Raw genomic sequence first — 19,626 nt, 5'->3', positions numbered from 1 at the left:
CTTGATCATGGTGTATGATCCTTTTAATGTGCTGCTGGTTTCTGTTTGCTAGTATGTTGTTGAGGATTTTTGCATCTATGTTCATCAGTGATATTGGCCTGTAGTTTTCTTTTTTTGTGACATCTTTGTCTGGTTTTGGTATCAGGGTGATGGTGGCCTCATGGAATGAGTTTGGGAGTATTCCTCCCTCTGCTATATTTTGGAAGAGTTTGAGAAGGATAGGTTTTAGCTCTTCTCTAAATGTTTGTTAGTATTCGCCTGTGAATCCATCAGGTCCGGGGCTTTTGTTTGTTGGAAGATTTTTAATCACAGTTTCAGTTTCAGTGCTTGTGATTGGTCTGTTTATATTTTCTATTTCTTCCTGGTTCAATCTTGGAAGGTTTTGCTTTTCTAAGAATTTGTCCATTTCTTCCAGGTTGTCCATTTTATTGGCATGTAGTTGCTTGCAGTAATCTTTCATGATCCTTTGTATTTCTGCAGTGTCAGTTGTTACTTCTGCTTTTTCATTTCTAATTCTGTTGATTTGAATCTTCTCCCTTTTTTCTTCAGGGGTCTGACTAATGGTTTAGCAATTTTGTTTATCTTCTCAAAGAACCAGCTTTAATTTTATTGATGTTTGCTATCGTTACCTTCATTTCTTTTCCATTTATTCTTGATCTCATCTTTATGATGTCTTCCTTCTGCTAACTATGGGTATTTTTGTTCTTCTTTCTCTAATTGCTTTAGGTGTAAGGTTAGGTTGTTAATTTGAGATGTTTCTTGAGGTAGGATTGTATTACTATAAACTTCCCTCTTATAACTGCTTTAGCTGCATCCCATATGTTTTGGGCTGTCGTGTTTTCATTGTCATTTGTTTCTAGGTATTTTTAAATTTCCTCTTTGATTTCTTCTGTGATCTCTTGGTTATTTAGTAGTGTATTGTTTAGCTTCCATCTGTTTGTATCCTTTACAGTTTCTTCTCCTGTAATTGATATGTAGTCTCATAGCATTGTGGTCAGAAAAGATACTTGATATGATTTCAATTTTCTTAAATTTACCAAGGCTTGATTTGTGACCCAGCATATTATCTATCCTGGAGAATGTTCCATGAAAACTTGAGAAGAAAGTGTATTCTGTTGTTTTTGGATGGAATGTCGTTGTATATCAATTAAATCCATCTTGTTTAATGTATCATTTAAAGCTTGTGTTTCCTTCTTTATTTTCGCTTTAGTTGATCTGTCCATTGGTGGAAGTGGGGTGTTAAAGTCCCGTACTATTATTGTGTTACTTTCGATTTCCCCTTTTATGACTGTTAGCATTTGCCTTATGTATTGAGGTGCTCCTATGTTGGGTACATAAATATTTACAATTGTTATATTTTCTTCTTGGATTGATTCTATTTTAAAGTCTATTTTTTCTGATATGAGAATTGCTACTCCAGCTTTCTTTTGATTTCCATTTGCACAGAATATCTTTTTCCATCCCCTCACTTTCAGTCTGTATGTGTCCCTAGGACTGAAGTGGGTCTCTTATAGACAGCATATGTACAGGTCTTGTTTTTGTATCCATTCAGCCAGTAGATGTCTTTTGGTTGGAGCATTTAATCCATTTACATTTAATGTAATTATTGATATGTATGTTCTTATTACCATTTTCACAATTGTTTTGGTTTTGTTATCGTAGGTCTTTTCCTTCTCTTGTGTTTCCTGCCTAGAGAAGTTCCTTTAACATTTGTTGTAAAGCTGGTTTGGTAGTGCTGAATTCTCTTAGCTTTTGCTTGTCTGTAAAGATTTTAATTTCTTTGTCGAATCTGAATGAGATCCTTGCTGTGTAGAGCAATCTTGGTTGTAGGTTTTTCCCTTTCATCACTTTAAATATGCCCTGCCACTCCCTTCTGGCGTGCAGAGTTTCTGCTGAAAGATCAGCTGTTAACCTTATGGAGATACCCTTGTATGTTATTTGTTGTTTTTCCCTTGCTGCTTTCAATATTTTTTCTTTGTATGTAATTTTTGATAATTTGATTAGTATGTGTCTTGGCATGTTTCTCTTTGGATTTATCCTGTATGGGAGTCTGCACATCCTGGACTTGATTGACTATTTCCTTTCCCATATTAGGGAAGTTTTCAACTATAATCTCTTCAAATATTTTCTCAGTCCCTTTCTTTTTCTCTTCTTCTTTTGGTACCCCTATAATTCAAATGTTGGTGCATTTAATGTTGTCCCAGAAGTCTCTGAGACTGTCCTCAATTCTTTTCATCCTTTTTTCTTTATTCTGCTCTATGGTAGTTATTCCTAGTATTTAATCTTCCAGGTCACTTATTCGTTCTTCTGCCTCAGTTTTTCTGCTATTGATTCCTTCTAGAGAATTTTTAATTTCATTTCTTTTGTTGTTTATCATTGTTTGTTTGCTGTTTAGTTCTTCTAGGTGCTTGTTAAACATTTCTTGTATTTTCTCCATTCTATTTCCAAGATTCTGGATCATCTTTACTATCATTACTCTGAATTCTTTTTTAGGTAGACTGCCCATTTCCTCTTCATTTATTTGGTCTGGTGGGTTTTTACCTTGGTCCTTCATCTGCTGCATATTTCTCTGTCTTCTCATTTTGCTTAACTTACTGTGTTTGGGGTCTCCTTTTTGCAGGCTGCAGGTTTTTAGTTCCCGTTGTTTTTGGTGTCTGCCCTCAGTGGATAAGGTTCGTTCAGTGGGTTGTCTAGGCTTCCTGGTGGAAGGGACTGGTGCCTGTGTTCTGGTGGATGAGGCTGGGTCTTGTCTTTCTGTTGGGCAGGACTGCGTTCAGTGATGTGTTTTGGGGTGTCTGTGAACTTATTATGATTTTAGGCAGCCTCTCTGCTAATGGCTGGGGTTGCGTTCCTGTCTTGCTAGTTGTTTGCCATGGGCTGTCCAGCAGTGGAGCTTGCTGGTCGTTGAGTGGAGCTGGGTCTTAGCATTGAGACAGACATCTCTGGGAGAGCTTTTGCCGATTGATATTATGTGGCGCTGGGAGATCTCTGGTGGTCCAATGTCCTGAACTCAGCTCTTCCACCTCAGAGGGTCAGGCCTGACACCCAGCCATAGCACCAAGACCCTGTCAGCCACATACCCAGGTACATGGGTAGTTTCTTGCCTTTTTGGAAGCCTAAGGTCTTCTGCCAGCATTCAGTAGGTGTTCTTTAGTAGTTGTTCCACATGTAAATGTATTTTTCATGTGTTTGTGGGGAGGAAAGTGGTCTCCTTGTCTTACTCCTCTGCCATCTGGAAGGTCTTCTCCTAGCCCAGTTTTTAAAGTATGCCCCTCAGGGTTTGATGTTAGCATATTTTTTTCCCCTTAAAATATAATTATCAGGTTTCTTTACTTATATAAAGAATACAGACAGTTCTGGGTTTTCAGTATATCTTGAAGAAACCTAAGGGGTTTTTCTAATGATCTTTTTGTTTTACAGGTGATGAAACTGAAACCTACAGGGTTAAAAAGATTTGTCCAAGGTCACAGAGTTTATTAGAAGCCAAACTAGTCCTACATATAATATAGGTCTTCTGATGCCTTCTGATGTCCTATGTTTTTTTCTTTAATCATAAATTGAGTGCTTTAGAGAATTAATGTGTTTGGCTTCTTAAAAGTAAATGAGATTTAAATGAGCACTTCAGAAAGCTTATCCAAAAAGAATGAAACATAAATAATTACAATCCAGGTCTTAGTTGAGCATTCTTTCCATTTGATCATGCTGCATTCTGCTGATTCTCTGGGCATTTTGTCCATCATCTTGCTAATGTCAGTAGTTTTACAGAATTTCCCAGTTTTTACTATGTTGTACCTTTACATATTTTGAAAAATTGCTCTATTTTGGTACACTTTTTTTTTTTTCTAAATTTTGCCTTTTAACCTTTTTAGTCTTTTTAGTTTCGGTACCAGAAACATTTTACATTCATTTTTCTACCATTCAAAAATATTTGTCACGATCTTAAACTCACTGACATTTTATAGCTGATTTCTCAGGTCATATCTGGGAATTGATTTAAATTTCATTTCTTTAAGGCTGTGTTTCTGAGCTCCTTCCCAGCTGTGTACTCAGAGCTGTTGAAGCTCTTTGATGTCCGGGAAGTGGCCAACTTGGTACAGGACACCCTGGGCAGTCTGCCAACCATCGTGCACGTGGATGACGCCCTGCAAGCAGTTAAACTGCAGTGCATTGGCAAAACCGTGGAAAGCCAGCTGTATACCAACCCAGGTAAGGTGCTGGGTCTCTTGGATGAAACAGTGTCTCTAGAAAGCCATTATTTACATTTTGTCATTATAGGTCAGCAGAAGCAATTAAAAAGGAAACTAAAGGGCTTCCCTGGTGGCGCAGTGGTTGAGAGTCCGCCTGTTGATGCAGGGGACACAGGTTCGTGCCCCGGTCCGTGAAGATCCCACATGCCACGGAGCGGCTGGGCCCGTGAGCCACGGCCGCTGAGCCTGCGTGTCCGGAGCCTGTGCTCCGCAACGGGAGAGGCCACAACAGGGAGAGGCCCACGTACCACAAAAAAAAAAAAAAAAAAGGAAACTAAAAACTACTTTCTCAAAAGCATTGTTTATTTGGATGGTAGAATAAGTTTATTAAAGAGTCAGATACAAAAGTATGGCTCTTTAAACTTTATTTCTAGAAAGAATGAAAACTCTAATGATTAAATTATTAATTCTAATCATAAGTTGTAGTGTAGGGCATGCTTTTTCCCTTGCTCTAGATTTTTTTTTTTAACATTCAACAAAATTTAACATTTTTCTTTCAGAGATGCTTACAGGGACCTGCTATGATCTTTGTTTATTCGTCTCTTTTGTCCTTAAAAGTTTTCCATCAATTTGTATTCTGAAACTGGTGAAAGTTTCAGTGTACTGTCATTTTTATTTTATCCTAATAGCAAGTGACTAATTACTAAATTGATTTTGTCATAATATCTATTGTTAAATCCCATTGCCTCTTGTTTTCTTCTGGTTTTTTTCTGAAAAAAATAATAAAATACCAGTCTCATTTTAAAGTTTAAGAAGTTTCTGTTATTATCATGGAATCAAAAACTTTTAGAAATTCTTCTGAGAATTATGTTTTGACATGAATGCAGATATGTGTGTATAGTGCAGTATTTTTGAAATGGTGTTTAAAATATATTTAATAAACCTTTTTTTACATTATTTTATCCTAAAACATTTTAAACATAGAAACAAGAATAGAGCATAATATGAGTAAATCATTAACAGATCTCAGCAATATCAGATATTTTGCTCTAGGTCTTTTAAGAGATTTGTCATTATAGAAATATTCAGGCCCTCTTGTATATATTCGCTTCCTTCATAGAAGTTTCCACTATCAGAGATTCCATTTCTATCTTCTATGCCTTTATTCTGTAGCTATAAAAACATTTTTTAACCTCTTGAAAATTTTTTCATCTTTTAGTCTTTATATGATGACATTATGTTGAATGTCATTAAGTAGAGTGCTTCTTTCTGACTAATATTACACTTTTATATTTATCCATGCTACTAGATATAGCTGTAGTTCTTTTTTACTCTTGTATAGTATTCCACTGAATATAGATAGATAGATAGATAGATAGATAGATAGATAGATAGATAATGGTTAATTTATTTTTTCTCCTGTTGATAGACTGTTAGTATGTTTCTGATTTTTTTTCTGAAATAAACAATGCTTCAATCAACATGAAAGAAAGTTCAACCTTCTGATTTTTCCACATAAAAACACATCTCATCCTGGAAAAAAGATGTTTCTCATGGTAGTTTTCAAACTCTATCCCTGAGAGCCCTAGAGGTTCTGCTTCAGTGGTTAGGGCTTCCTCCAGGGTTAAGAAAAGGTGGTGTGAAGTGGAAGGGGTTAAGGTCCAGACCAGGCATCCCAATTTGACTAGACTTTCAATTTTTTTTTATCAAACTGAGAAGAGTTCATTCCCCTCTCAGAAGAATAGTCGATTTTTACCATATTTCTCCCTCACAGGCCAGATAATTCTTTGTTAGGTTAAAATCTGACACCAAAAGAGCAACACAGGTAATGAAAACTGTTTTCAAATATAAGGAAATTATCTGGGGCGATTGTGTTCATTATTTGCCCCTGGGAGATGTGTTCTGTCTGTGGACTCAGTTTCTTATTGATTACTGATGCTCAGGAGGTGGTAGAGAAATCAGAACTTAGGAGAAACAAAAAGTAGCTGCTACAAGCCGGAAGAAAAGATACCAGCTCTCTGTGGGAGGTGATGAGATTATTTACTGGGGCCAGGATAGAGGGACTCTAGAGACCAAGGATGTGTGGACCCTGGAGGGTCTGTTCTTGTGATCTGAAGGAGAGGGTCAGAGCCAGTGCTGGGACTTAGTGATGGTGACACTGGTGTGGAGGAGGAAGGGGAGGTGGGGGAACCTGCCTCTGATGATATGTGGGACAGTCACCATAGAGGATAATTATGGGGAAGCATAAACTTTTGGGAAGCAAAGCAGCTCCCGATCAATGGAACACTTAGAAGCATGTGCAGATGCTAGTAAGAGGGTCGACTTCTGTCAGTGCCCCAGGAAGATAGAATTAGCTTGCTGTTTAGTGACTCACTACTGAGGAAAATAGACCGTCATCATGTATAAATGGCAGGGCACATCTGGAAGGAGACCATCTTCATGGAGAAAAACAGCAGGCATTTCTGAGAGCCTTCCAAGGCTCAAACTACCCTCTATTTAAGTCACATGGGACCCAGCAATAGTGTTAGCAAACCTAGAAAGTATTTCTAGTGGCTGAAATTCTAAGTCAGAAACTGTGGACTTGGGGGATAGATGGAGCACATCTGTGTTGTCTGGTTGAAAGATGAGATACTGGAGGCAAAGATGTGCAATGCAAATCATTGGCTCTGTAGACCGTGTCAAAGAACCAGGTAGGAGGTCTTGGCTGGTGGTTAAGAGGAGAGTGTGAACCCTACAAGGGCCATGGCAAATCTCACAAAAATAAGCAGATTCTGTCTAATTGGAAGAAGAAGAGGGACAATATAAAACTGTAACTAAGGGCATTGTGTGGATACAGAGAACCATAGTAAGAGAGGCTCTGGTAGAGAACAACAGGTAAAGGGATTAAGTCTAATACATTTGACGTCTACTTAAAAAAAAAAAAGTACACACACTTCTTAAAACAAGGAAAGGAGTTTTTAAAGGGAGTTTGGAATTTGGTTGCCCCAGTTTTATCTTATTTCCCCCAAAATACCTATAACCAAATGACAGAGAATGGGTAAATATTACCTAGGAAGCATAACCAAAAAAAAAGAATAGCATCACCAAAATATGGTGAAATCAGACTCGTGTTTTACATATAGTTTTGGCCTCTTAGTTTCCTATTGATGCTACAACAACTACCACAAACTTAGTGGATTAATGTAACTCAAATTTCTTATGTTACATGTCTGTAGGGCAGAAGTCCAAAATGCTTCTCACTGGGCCAAAATCAGGGTGTCAACAGAGTGACATTCCTTTGTATAGTGTCTAGAGGATAATTCGTTTTCTTGCCTTTTACAGCTTCTAGAGGCCACCTACCTGCATTCCTTGCTTTGTGGCCCCCTCCTTCATCTTTAAAGCCAGCAGTGTAGCGTCTTCACATCTCCCTCTGACTCTGTCTAGCTGCTTTCACTTGTAAGGACCCCTATGTTTACATGGTGCCCACCTGGATAATCTCCCTATCTCTACATCCTTAATTTAATCATTTCTGCAAAATCTCTTTCATCTAACATATTCTTTTCACATAACATATTCACAGGTTCTGAGAATTAAGATGTAGATATCTTTGGGGGCAACTGTTTATTCTGCCTACTACATATGGGTAAAACAAACAGTTCAGAAGCAGTGTGATGGCGTAGAAGGTCAAAAACACTCAGAAGTCTATGAATTTTATTTACTTATTGAAAGTAAAATAAATGGAACACGAAGTGCTGCAGTCATGCAAGTACACACATCTTGGCCAGATGGAAGTTACAAATGACACTTTTCTGCTTAAAATTATAAATCTGAACAGGGCAAAATAAAGTAGGGATAAGTATGTTACAGGGTATCAACTGGCTATGTATTCAGCTGAAGACAAAGTACTTAATTCTTGACTGCCTTAATGACAGTTCCATTTCTCAGAGCATTGTGTATGGCAAAGATAATTGCTACTCTGAGCTGAATTCTGATCAGCAAAGATGAACTGGTTAGTGATAGAGTAGTGAGAAGAATCTGAGAAAGTGATCTTATTTTCTGGGGGTTCATATTAGCTAGAAAGGCATGTGGAGCACAATTGGCCCACACTTTAAGAAAATAAATTTCAAAACATTTTGGAGAACAAGACGGTAGATGTTACAAGCCCCTAGGAGAGAGAGAAAGTTCTGAAAGTTGGCTTTGTACTAGAATCCTATATTAGGGTTCTGCAGAGAAGCAGACCCAATAGTGTATGTTTGTGTGCGTGTGTGTATGTATGTGTAAGGAGATTTATTATAAGGAATTGCCCCATGTGCTTATGGAGGCTGAGAAGTTCCAAAGTCTGCAGTTGGCAAGCTGGAGATTCAAGAAAGCAGATGGTGTCGTTCCAGTCTGAGTCCCAAGGCCTGAAAACCAGGAGAGGTGATTGTATAAATTCCAGTCTAAATCTGAAAGCAGGAGAAGATGGACTTCTTAGCTGAATGACAGGCAGAGAGAGTAAACCCTCCCTTACTCCACCTTTCCTTGTATTCAGGGCTTCAACGGATTAGGTGAGGCCCACCCACATTGGGGAGGACAATCTGCTTACTTTGTCTACCAAATCACATGTTATTCTCATCCAGAAACACTCACACAGACACACCCAAGATAATGTTTAACCAAATATCTGGGCTCTCATGGCACAGTCCAACTGACATATAAAAGTAACCATCACAAATCCCAAGGAGAAAAAAAGTGGAGGAGACACACAAAGGAAGCAGCATGGCTGCAGAATACCTCTAGTTGAGCTTAGATTAGAAATTAATACATACAGAATACAAGGTCAGCACCACAGAAGGGAATGAAAAAAGCGATAGGAAGGTTCAAGCCATCTTGAGTTAAGGGCCAAGGGGCAGCCTCAGGGCTGGAGGCATTCCACAGCCAGGCAGGACTGAGTCAACCCCTTTGAGCTGTACCCTCAAGGTGAGAGTCTAGGGCATCTGGCCAGACCTGAAAGACTTAGCTCAGATTTGGAATTTAAGCAAGTTGTTATTTGATGTCTAAATCATGTGGGGTCCAGTCAGACATACTTAAGGTATAAAAGTTGAACAACTGACTTTTTCCTCTTTCCCCACAATTCTATTCTTCCTGTTTTTTGAAGGCCAGGAAAAGGTCTCAATGATGTTGGAGAAGACAGCTTTAGCAATGGCAAAAAGAGTAGATTTGAAGTATAGAGGTTGGGGCAGGGAACTGTGGAGAGCGGGAGCAGAGGGATGGTTTGAGCAATGGGGGTGAGAGGGCAGGTGCTGAGTCTTCTCAGACAGCAAGGTCAGGCTCTGGGGGACTGTGGTTTTGCATCACATTTGCACTGGGCTCCATTGCTTGTCACTTGAATTGTTCAGCAGAGGTCTGTAGTCATTGCTGAGCTATTTGCTTGCTAAGAAAAAGTCATATACATTTCTACTTTGGGATAATTGAGCAGTTTATCAGGCAAACCTCAGCACAGATAATAGAGGTGAGGATAAGTGCACTGAGTGTGTAATGACGAGAAACATGACGGTGCTACTTTCTTTTCCTACAAAATAAAGAATCAGATTTCTTAGGGTAGGGATTTCTTAAGAAAGCATCCAAAAGTCATTTTTTTTCCTTTTCACCAGAAACTTCTCGGTCCCTGTTAGCTCTTTTGTGGATTTGATACAAGGTTGCAATGAAAGTAAAGGAGAGAGGGAGGAAGGTGGACTATTAGACTATTCTTACAGTTTATTCTGGGAATGAATGCCTCCACCTCCCCATTCCACCTCCCATTTTAGGCCATAATATAAAGGAAGGATGTGTGATGGTTTATCTATTAATTTGACAACTTTAAGAAGGAAATATTACTACAGTTGACGGGTGCCTGGTAGCTTTTATTTCTTAGAACTATAGTTAAAGCATAGTTGAGTATTGACTTCTCTGTCACTGCAAGTGATTAAATTTCTTTCACTTTTGAAAATGCCATTTGCTTAAAGCTTTTCTATTAGCCAGAGCTTGTGCTGTAGTAGATGGGCCTTATAAAGATGAGCAGAGTTGCATGAATAAGGGCTGCTCTTTTTCCCTAGAAGTAGAATGATAATGCAGGACCACTGGAAGAAGTGTAAAGACCTTAGTTTTTTTTTTTTTTTTTTTTTTTAAATAAATTTATTTATTTATTTATTTGGCTGTGTTGGGTCTTCATTTCTGTGCGAGGGCCTTCTCTAGCTGCGGCGAGCGGGGGCCACTCTTCATCGTGGTGCGCTGGCCTCTCACTGTCGTGGCCTCTCCCGTTGCGGAGCACGCGCAGGCTCAGTAGCTGTGGCTCACAGGCCCAGTTGCTCCGTCGCATGTGGGATCTTCCCAGATCAGGGCTTGAACCCGCGTCCCCTGCATTGGCAGGCAGACTCTCAACCACTGCGCCACCAGGGAAGCCCAGACCTTAGTTTTTTTAATGTAGATTTCATGTTGGTTAGCCAATATAAAAATAGTTTTGTTTTGTTTTTTTGAAAAATCCCCTGAGACCTCAAGAAAGCCTTTGTTAAAATATCTTTAGTGTTTTGCCCCCTCTAGTCTCAATTCCTTCATCCACTCCCTCCTCACTGCCCTTATCTGTGTTTTCCCCCAGGTCCCCTTGCTCAAAGTGGAAAAACTTAGGAGCGAAGGCCTTTCTGGGTGGCCTCCACCATCAGGGAGCTCTGAAAGCACTTGCTGAGAGTTTCGTAGTTTTCATAGTTGTTCAGTCTCTATTCTTGGCTTTTATTAAAGATATGCACACATAAAAATTTTAAGGTGTATATATTAGTTAAAACCATGTTAAAGTGCAGGTTCTTAAAGAAGTACTTAGAAAAGGGCTTCTTTGGAAAAGGATTTCCACATCTTTCCCTAGAAGAGAAAAAGATAAAATTAGGAGTTTTAGGTAATGCGCCACTCTGAACATAGAACTTAAAATGAAAAATATGCATCACCAAAATCGTAGCCGACCCTAAGTTTTATCTGTGGCGTTTGAAAATAAAGGTAAATGTACATATTTTGGGCTACTCACCATCCAATTTCAACTTTGTTCTCTGACCTTATTTCTGATCTCTTCAATACTGATTGAATGAACAAGCACGTTTCTGGGGAAAGGGTGAACCCCTATCTTTTCATTTCTTATCTGTCACTCAATCACATATGCACAGATTTCCGGGGTGGCGGGGAGTGGAGCCGGGATGTGTGTCTTGTTTCCAGTGCCACAAGTAGCTGCCGTGGTTTGCGTTGAAGTATGGTGTTAGGAATAGCTGCTTTCTCCTGGGCACCCAGGGCGAGTGCCAGCACGTGGAGTCACTGCACACTGGATTGTGATAATGTGATGTGCAACCTACTTACTTCCCATTTAAGCTGGGTTAAAATACGAACGCAGGGCTTCCCTGGTGGTGCAGTGGTTGAGAGTCCGCCTGCCGATGCAGGGGACACGGGTTCGTGCCCCGGTCCGGGAAGATCCCACATGTCGCGGAGCGGCTGGGCCCGTGAGCCATGGCCGCTGAGCCTGCGCGTCCGGAGCCTGTGCTCCGCAACGGGAGAGGCCACAACAGTGAGAGGCCCACATACTGCAAAAAAAAAAAAAAAAAAAAAACCACGAACACAGAAATGTCAGGTCCATTTCAGTTGCCCGTCAGATCCAGTAGAACTCATGGTGTAGCTCATTCATTCATTCAACAAATGTTTATTGTGAGCAGACCCCATTCCAGGTATTGTTATAAGTAATGTAGCAAATTACAATACAGTCTGTGTGGCAACACTCTCCACCTAGAGACCTCAGAGTCGTTCCTGAAGCCCTCTTCTCCCTTTGTCCTTCATCTCCACCTACCACCACCACTGCTCTTGGGCCTCCACAGCGTCTCCCATGCCCAGCCATTTCTCCCCTCCCCAGCTCCCACCTCTCCATACAAACTGCCACCTGCTCTGACCTGCCTCAGTGGTTTCTATACTTTTCCCCCATATCTCCCTTCTCCTGTCCACCTGTGTAGCCATAGTTCCCTTTCAGAAACTCATACCAGATGATGTCACTCCCACCCAGTTCCTTTATTCACATCCCAGTTGTTATATTCTGTTTCGAGGGCACACTCCAGGCCTTGTGATCTGGCCCAGCCCACCTGCCTGGTTCCATCTCCATATTTCTTCACTCTGCTTGGAACCCACTTTCTCCTCTTCCTTTCTGAGCCTAGTTGACCCCCATGCACACCCTTCAGGGCTCAGATGAACTCTCATTTCTCCAGAAATCTTCTATCTGCCTCGCCCACCCCATTATTACTCTCATTCTTTGGCTTTTTACTTGGATAACCTAACACATCTGTAATAACGAAAGAATTGGTGATTTAGTTGTTTAATGTCTGTCTCCCACCCGCATCCCAGAAGGAAAGCCTCAGAGAGCAGGGGCTATATTTATCTTGATGATAGTTCTATCTTAGCTTCTGTAACAGTGCCTGGTACATAATAGTTGCTTGATAAATGTTTCGTGAATACTAGGTACTGGATCATGGCTAGGGATCAGGATGGAGCAGCAATAGCTATTGAGTAAATGATGTGCATTAAAGAAGGAAAGTTTTATTACAAAAGCAACTTTTGAGCTAAGGTTGAGCATGAACATGACAACAGAATAGTGTTCAGTGCTGGAGTCCCAGACCACGAGCAGAGCACAGTTGACAAAAGTAAAAAGTACACCTGAGGCCAGACCTCCTTGTGCTGGTAGCCCTGTGGCAGGCATTAAAAGAAATACGAGACTTCTAACCTCACTCCCAAAAGAAATCAAGAAATCACTGAGAGAAGACAGGCGCACACAGATAAAGGCACTTTACCACTGATGGATACTTTGCATTCCTTAGGATTTTGCTTTAGGTGAGGGGTGTGGGAGGGGATTGAACCCACTGAGTAAGAATCACACAGAGATCATCCTTAGCCCTGTATTTTGTTTTCTTCTGTGATCCTGACTTTGTCTGCATGGCATGTAGCCCCTAAGTCATCTGTGATCCTTTCCATTCTGATTGTTGTCTGTCCTCTAATGTCTGAAGGGCTTGTTTGCAGGTTTTGTTGCTCTCTGTAACATTGGCAGTTCAATTCCTGGTGGCTTTGATGACAAAGACCTAACCCAGCTCTGATTTCAGGGTTTCCTGTGCGGCTGGTGCTTCCCTGCAGCCAGCAGCTCTGATACATGCAAAGCTGTGCCACAGCTTGACCTCTTGCCCACCTGGTTTACCATCTCCCCGTCCTGAGGCTGCCACAGAGCAGCTGCTTAGGTGTCCTTGCTGATGTCCAGCCCACGCTGGGATAGTTTGTGGAGAATGGCCAGCAACCCTGCATGCCACCAGAGGACTCACAGACCTCACTCCCGTGGGGACAGATGACTACAGGGATTGTTGTCTAAAGCTTTGTTGATAGAGGAGGCAAAGATGATGACTTTCCTCGAAATCAACCACAAGGAGGAAATTCGTCAGCATTTTTTAGCTGCTTCTCCTCCTTCCTAGCCCCACACCCACTGGAAATTGCTATCAGGAGCTGGCTTTATCCACTCAAGTGTGTACAGGCAAAACAAAAAGTAAGACACAAGGGGCTTCCCTGGTGGCACAGTGGTTGAGAATCTGCCTGCCAATGCAGGGGACACGGGTTCGAGCCCTGGTCTGGGAAGATCCCACATGCCGTGGAGCAACTGGACCCATAAGCCACAACTACTGAGCCTGCGTTTCTGGAACCTGTGCTCCGCAGCAAGAGAGGCCACGATAATGAGAGGCCCGCACACAGCAGTGAAGAGTGGCCCCCCTGCTCGCTGCAACTAGAGAAAGCCCTCGCACAGAAACGAAGACCCAACACAGCCAAAGATTTAAAAAATTTTAAAAAAAAAGAAAAAGTAAGACACAATACAGTGAGCTTTATATGAGATACATAATATGAGTGTTTTGACCCTTTCAAGGATAGAACCTGTATAACGGATACTGTTGTTAAATGTTTAGGAAGTTAGTGTTTGTTCAGCTATGGGTTTTCTTTTTTCTTTTTTTAATTAATTAATTTGGGGGGGGTGCGTTGGGTCTTCGTTGCTGCACTCAGGCTTTCTCTAGTTGCAGCGAGCCGGGGCTACTCTTCAGTGTGGTGTGCGGGCTTCTCATTGCGGTGGCTTCTCTTGCTGTGGAGCACGGGCTCTAGGAACGCGGGCTCAGTAGTTGTGGCTCACGGGCTCTAGAGCACAGGCTCAGTAGTTGTGGCGCACGGGCTTAGTCGCTCCGTGGCATGTGGGATCTTCCCAGACCAGGGCTCAAACCCTTGTCCCCGGCATTGGCACACGGATTCTTAACCACTGCTCCACCAGAGAAGTCCCTTCTTTTTCCTTTGAGGCTTCTTGATGAATCCAGGTATTTTCTTTTAAAGGTAAGCATTAGCATTTTAACCAGTCAGCTTGTTTGGCATTTACCCATCCATTCTATCCTGTGCATTGGCTGATATTGCCCTACTAATGGAGAAGGAGCAAATCTACACACCACACATGAATTATTTGTCTACCTTACTTACTTTTTTGGCAGTAGAGATTTTCTTAACAGTTGGCTGCAAATTGGATTTTTAGAAATCAAATCCCACTGGCTGCAAGAACATATCAGATAAGCTTTATCTTCCTTTCTAATTAAGCATCACTAGACAGTGACTCCTGTTATTTAAGCTTTCAGTTTCCTTTTCTTGGCTCTTTTTCTCAAGTAATTGATTTGTAAATAAGTATTTAAGTTCCCCGGTCACGCTTCCTGTTGAAAGGAAGCCTGCAATGAATTATTTTACAAGTTTGGGTTTTAATACTCGGTGTTCGTTTTCTTAAAGTGAACTGTGCCTGTGCCTTATGTGGTTTGTTTTGATGGTGAACCTAAGGCCATACCTCCTTGTGTTGGTAGCCTGGTGACAGGTGTTAAAAGAAATATGAGACTTCTAACCTCACTCCTAAAAGAAATAAAGACAGTAAGAGAAGTCAGGCAAACGCTGATGAAGGCACTTTCCGAATCGTGAATACTTTGTTTGCATTTCTTATGATTTTCATTAGGATACAGGGTCATATACTTTTTCACCTATGGATATACCTTGTTTTATTGTCTAGGAATCCAGTGCATTGTTAAACTGAGTGGGTGAAATTGGCCATCCTTGCCTTATTTTTGAGCTTAAGGAGAAAGCATTCATTCAGTCTTCTACTATTATTATGTTAGCTAATGGCAGGCATTTCATTAATGCCCTTTATCAATTTGAGAAAATTACCTTCTATTCTTATCTTCCTGACAGCTTTTATCATTAATGGATGCTGAATTTTGCATTTTTCCTACATCTACTGCTAATATGGTGAATTACATTGATTGATTGACTTTCAAATGTTAAATCAATTTGCATTCCCAGGATAAATCCTATTTAATCATTGTGTGTGTGTGTGTGTGTGTGTGTGTTATGTTAAAATTTTATAAGGATTTTTGCACCTGTGTTGATGAGAAATGTCAAATCTGTAGTTTTGTCTTGTAATGTCTTTGGCTAATTTCGGCATAGATAGTGTTGGCCTCATAAAATGAGTTAGTTGTATCCCATGTTTATTCTATTTTCTGGGAGGATTTGTGTAGACTTGATACTCTTTCTTCCAATAAGTGCTTCATAGAATTCATAGAAGCCACCTGAGTCTAGAATTCTCCTTGTAGGCTCTTAACAGCAAGTTCAGTTTCTTTAATAGGTATAGAGTTATTTAGATTATCCACTTTTCCTTTAATGAGTGAAGTGGAATTGTAATTTATGCAAACTCTTTATAAGACACCTGGTTTTTTATAAACCAAAATTAATCCATTTGAATTGTTGCACAGATGACATCTTTTAGAAAATCAAGCAGAGCAGGACAGGGGCTGGGGCATTTGTAAGTACACATCTCGTAAATAATATGCCCATTATTGGCCCCTGGTAGGCACTTATTTTGTGCTCATGACATCATGTTGAAAAATAAACCTTCAGGACAATAAGCGTATTCACTGTTACTTTTTCAAAAGATTGAAATATATACTGCATAAGTCAATTTTTAGATTACTGTCGCCTTACTATTTCAAATACTAATGCCAAGTTAGAGATCGAGATAAGACTTCCATTTAAGGGAGAATTGACACATGTGTTTATTATTCGCAGATTGACTCACTGAAACTTATTTGTAGCCCCCGAATCAGTACTGTGGCACTTTTATATTCATTCATGGGCACGCGCAGATTGGTGAGCACTTGGAGTTCCAGGATGCACACATTCCCAGCTGAGGTCGAGCAAGACGATGCTGTGCTTCCATTTCCACTCATGTGGGGATGAGCAGAGGGCAGAGGCAGCAGAGGGCAGGAAGCTCCAGCTCTGGGGCCAGTTTAATTCCCAGTTTAATAACAGTTTATCCCTGTTAGTGCGGCTCCCTCAGGCAGGTCACTTCACACTTCTGAACCTCATTTTCTCTTTTGTAAAATAAAGAAAATAGAATCTACCTTGATGAGTTGATTTTAGGATTTCAGATTGTAATCTCTGTGAGGTATGCACAAGTACCTATATATTTCTCCTAGGAGAAATTATTCCCTTTTTGCCATTTCACTGTTCCCAGTGACTTTTTAGGAATGAACTACCATGCATAAGAGGAAATCAACCCTATTTATCTTTCTTCCCTGATGAAATGAGCTTTAGATGTTAAACAAACCTTGCTTTTAACATAAACCTCATCTGGTCCTGAAGTAATACTTATTTTATATATTGCTGGCATTGATTTGCTAAACTTTTGAATTGTGGTTTTGTATCTATGGTCAGTAAAGGACTTTTTAAAAAATATGGAATCTCACAAGTTCAGGAGAGTGGGAGAGGAGATGACAACACATAAGAGATATCAACAGTTTTTACAAAGTCTGACAGCAGACAAGAGAAGGCTGAAACACAGACAGGTTTATGGAGTTGAGGCAGAGCCAAGAAACAAACTAGTTTATACCACAGAATTGCAGAAAACTCCGGATGGTATCGGAAAGGATCAGGAATTGAAAATATGAGGTGTCTCTGAAGATTAAGGGTGCTAGAAATTTTTTAAATCTTTAGAAGGAATATTTAGTATCCCACTCCACCCAATCTCAATCCCTCCTCTATTTTGGCAAAAAATGGAAAGTTTACTCTCTAGAGTAAGTGAATGAGACATGCCTGGATTCAGAAGAATCAGACAATGCTAAATTTCGGGGGTGAGGCTCCACACTGTAACCAGGGCCTCAGTAAGCAGATTAAACAGAGGAACCCCTACCAGCCACTTCCCCACCAGCCACTTACTGTCTTGATTCCTCATTACCCAGAAAATGATGGGTTCATGCTCCCCAGAGAGGAGATGAGCAGATTTCTCTCTGGAGAAACTGACCAGCCCAAGAGCAGACATCTCAGATTCTGAAATTTGGGGGTCCCTTAATGAAACATCTGCATGTCTCTCCTCCCTGTGGTGAAGCCTCATCAGTCCACAAGCTTACCTAGGCACACAGGTATTTTTTTTTTCCCAGTTAGCATTTCAGTACCTCACTTGAAAAGATGAATGGACAATAAAAGATCACCAAATACTGGAGAAAAACCTCTAATGGGAAAGGCAGAGGCCAAAACGAAGAAACAAACAAACAAAAAGAACTTGAAAGACAAAGATAATTAAGGGAGAAAAAAAATCAAAAAGTTGTCTCTGATTTCCCCAGAGAGAGAAGATAGTGTATCCATGAAACAAGAATGGGAAGCTATAAAGAGATCATTCAGAGAAATAAAGACGAATGGCTGCATAATGAAAATGCAACACCTCTTGTTTGAAAATTATTAAGAATTTCATGATGGCTGCAGCAGAGCGTTACACCAAGTGTCGACTGAAAAAACAAAAACAAAAACAAAAAAACGCACAACCCCAGAGCTGTGAGTTAAGTTTTATTTGGGGCAAAATGAGGACCATAGCCCAGGAGACAGCCTCCCAGATAGCTCTGAGGAACTGCTCTGAAGGTAGCAGGGGAGGTCAGTATATATGTGATTTTGGCGGGCAAAAGGGGATATGTGCAGTCAAGCACACGTTTTGGTAGGAGGTGGCTGCTAAGCAGATGTCTCTGTTAATGATTTTAGTGCTTTTCTAGATATGAGAAGATGTAAGAAATTGGGCTCATAAAATCTTCTGAAAAATATCTAACTATCTGAAGGCCTGTTCTGCCAGTTTTTCCCGGAGCACGGAATGCTTCATTCCTGATCTCCACCCTGAGCTCCTTTCAGGGTGTGTTGAAGGTCAGTGACTGCAGTAGCTAGTGACTTCATCCTTGTAGAGGCAGATGGCGAGAAACAATTTTTCGTCCACACAAGCGTAGGGCCCTTGTGGGCACAGGGATCTGTGTGACTGCACAGGTTGTACGGCCACACCACTGGACTTGGAAATGAGAAGGACACTTGGAGATTAAATATATGATAGTGTAAATAAGAAAATTGAATAGAGAGGTTGGAAGGTAAAGTAAGGAAATTGCCCAGAATTTGAGACAAAAGATGAAAAAATATTCAAGAAAAGTAGAAGACAGGTGAAGAGATTCATGACGTGAATGTAGTCAGAATTCCAGACAGAGGACAGAAGAAATAGTGGGAAAGAAATAATCCTAGAAATAATTCAAGGCAAGTTCCCAGCACTGAAGGACATAGGTTTATAGATTTAGAGTCAAGGCAAGTCATATAGTCATGAAATTTTGAATTACCAAGAATAATTTCCTGAAAGCTTTCAGAGAGAGAACAACAAAAATACAACAACAAAAATCTGATCTTGGACCAAGGGTTGGAAATCAGGATAACAGCAAACGCCAAGTGTTAATTTAGCCAGAAATTGTATACAACTCTTTTGAGAGGCTGGGGAGAAGAAAAGGGGGTGAAAAAACTAAATTCTCATCTACCATAGTAGGAAGTCAGTAGATGATCCATCTCAAAGAAAAATCTGGAAATAGCAAGAGAAGCATGCCATTTAGGTATTGGGAAGTAAAAAAAACAAAACAAACAAAAAAACCACACCTATTTCAATAAAAGAGTCAAAGGTCTCACAAGTGCAGGAATCATGGGTTGGGGAAGAGACTACTGTTTTTCAATATCAACCTTGTAGAGCTAGTACCTTTCTAACTACATGTATTAATAATTTAGCAATTAAAATTAAATTAAAGAGTAGATAAGGATTTGCACGAGGTTTGCACGGGACTCTTCCATGTGACACTAATGCTTCTTCTCCCTCCAGATTCCCGGTACATTCTCTTACCTGTCGTGTTACATCACCTCCACATGCACTTGCAAGAACAGAAGGACCTGATCATGTGCGCTCGGATCCTTAGCAACGTATTTTGTCTCATCAAGAAAAATAGCTCAGTAAGTAAATACAGGTTATAAGATGTAGTTCCCATCAAATGGCTTCTGGAAATAAAATCTTAAAAGTCTTCAGATAAACTACACCAAAGAG

General features: G+C 40.4%; 1 protein-coding gene across 2 annotated transcripts in view; it reads left to right on the top strand.

The window, feature by feature from the left end:
• The window catches only part of DOCK4 (dedicator of cytokinesis 4), a 487,691-nt gene that overhangs the window by 358,820 nt on the left and 109,245 nt on the right, over positions 1–19,626 (top strand). For both annotated transcript variants that reach the window (XM_081243754.1, XM_081243753.1), the window contains exons 23-24: positions 4,014–4,206; positions 19,408–19,535. In XM_081243754.1, coding sequence (XP_081099880.1) covers positions 4,014–4,206; positions 19,408–19,535 — 321 coding nt within the window. The remainder of the gene's footprint in view (positions 1–4,013; positions 4,207–19,407; positions 19,536–19,626) is intronic.

This window comes from Mesoplodon bidens (assembly GCF_964165515.1).
Source record: "Mesoplodon bidens genome assembly, chromosome: 9".
NCBI lineage: Eukaryota > Metazoa > Chordata > Mammalia > Artiodactyla > Ziphiidae > Mesoplodon > Mesoplodon bidens.
Note: the sequence above shows the minus strand (reverse complement) of the source record. Positions and strands in the feature narration are given on the sequence as shown.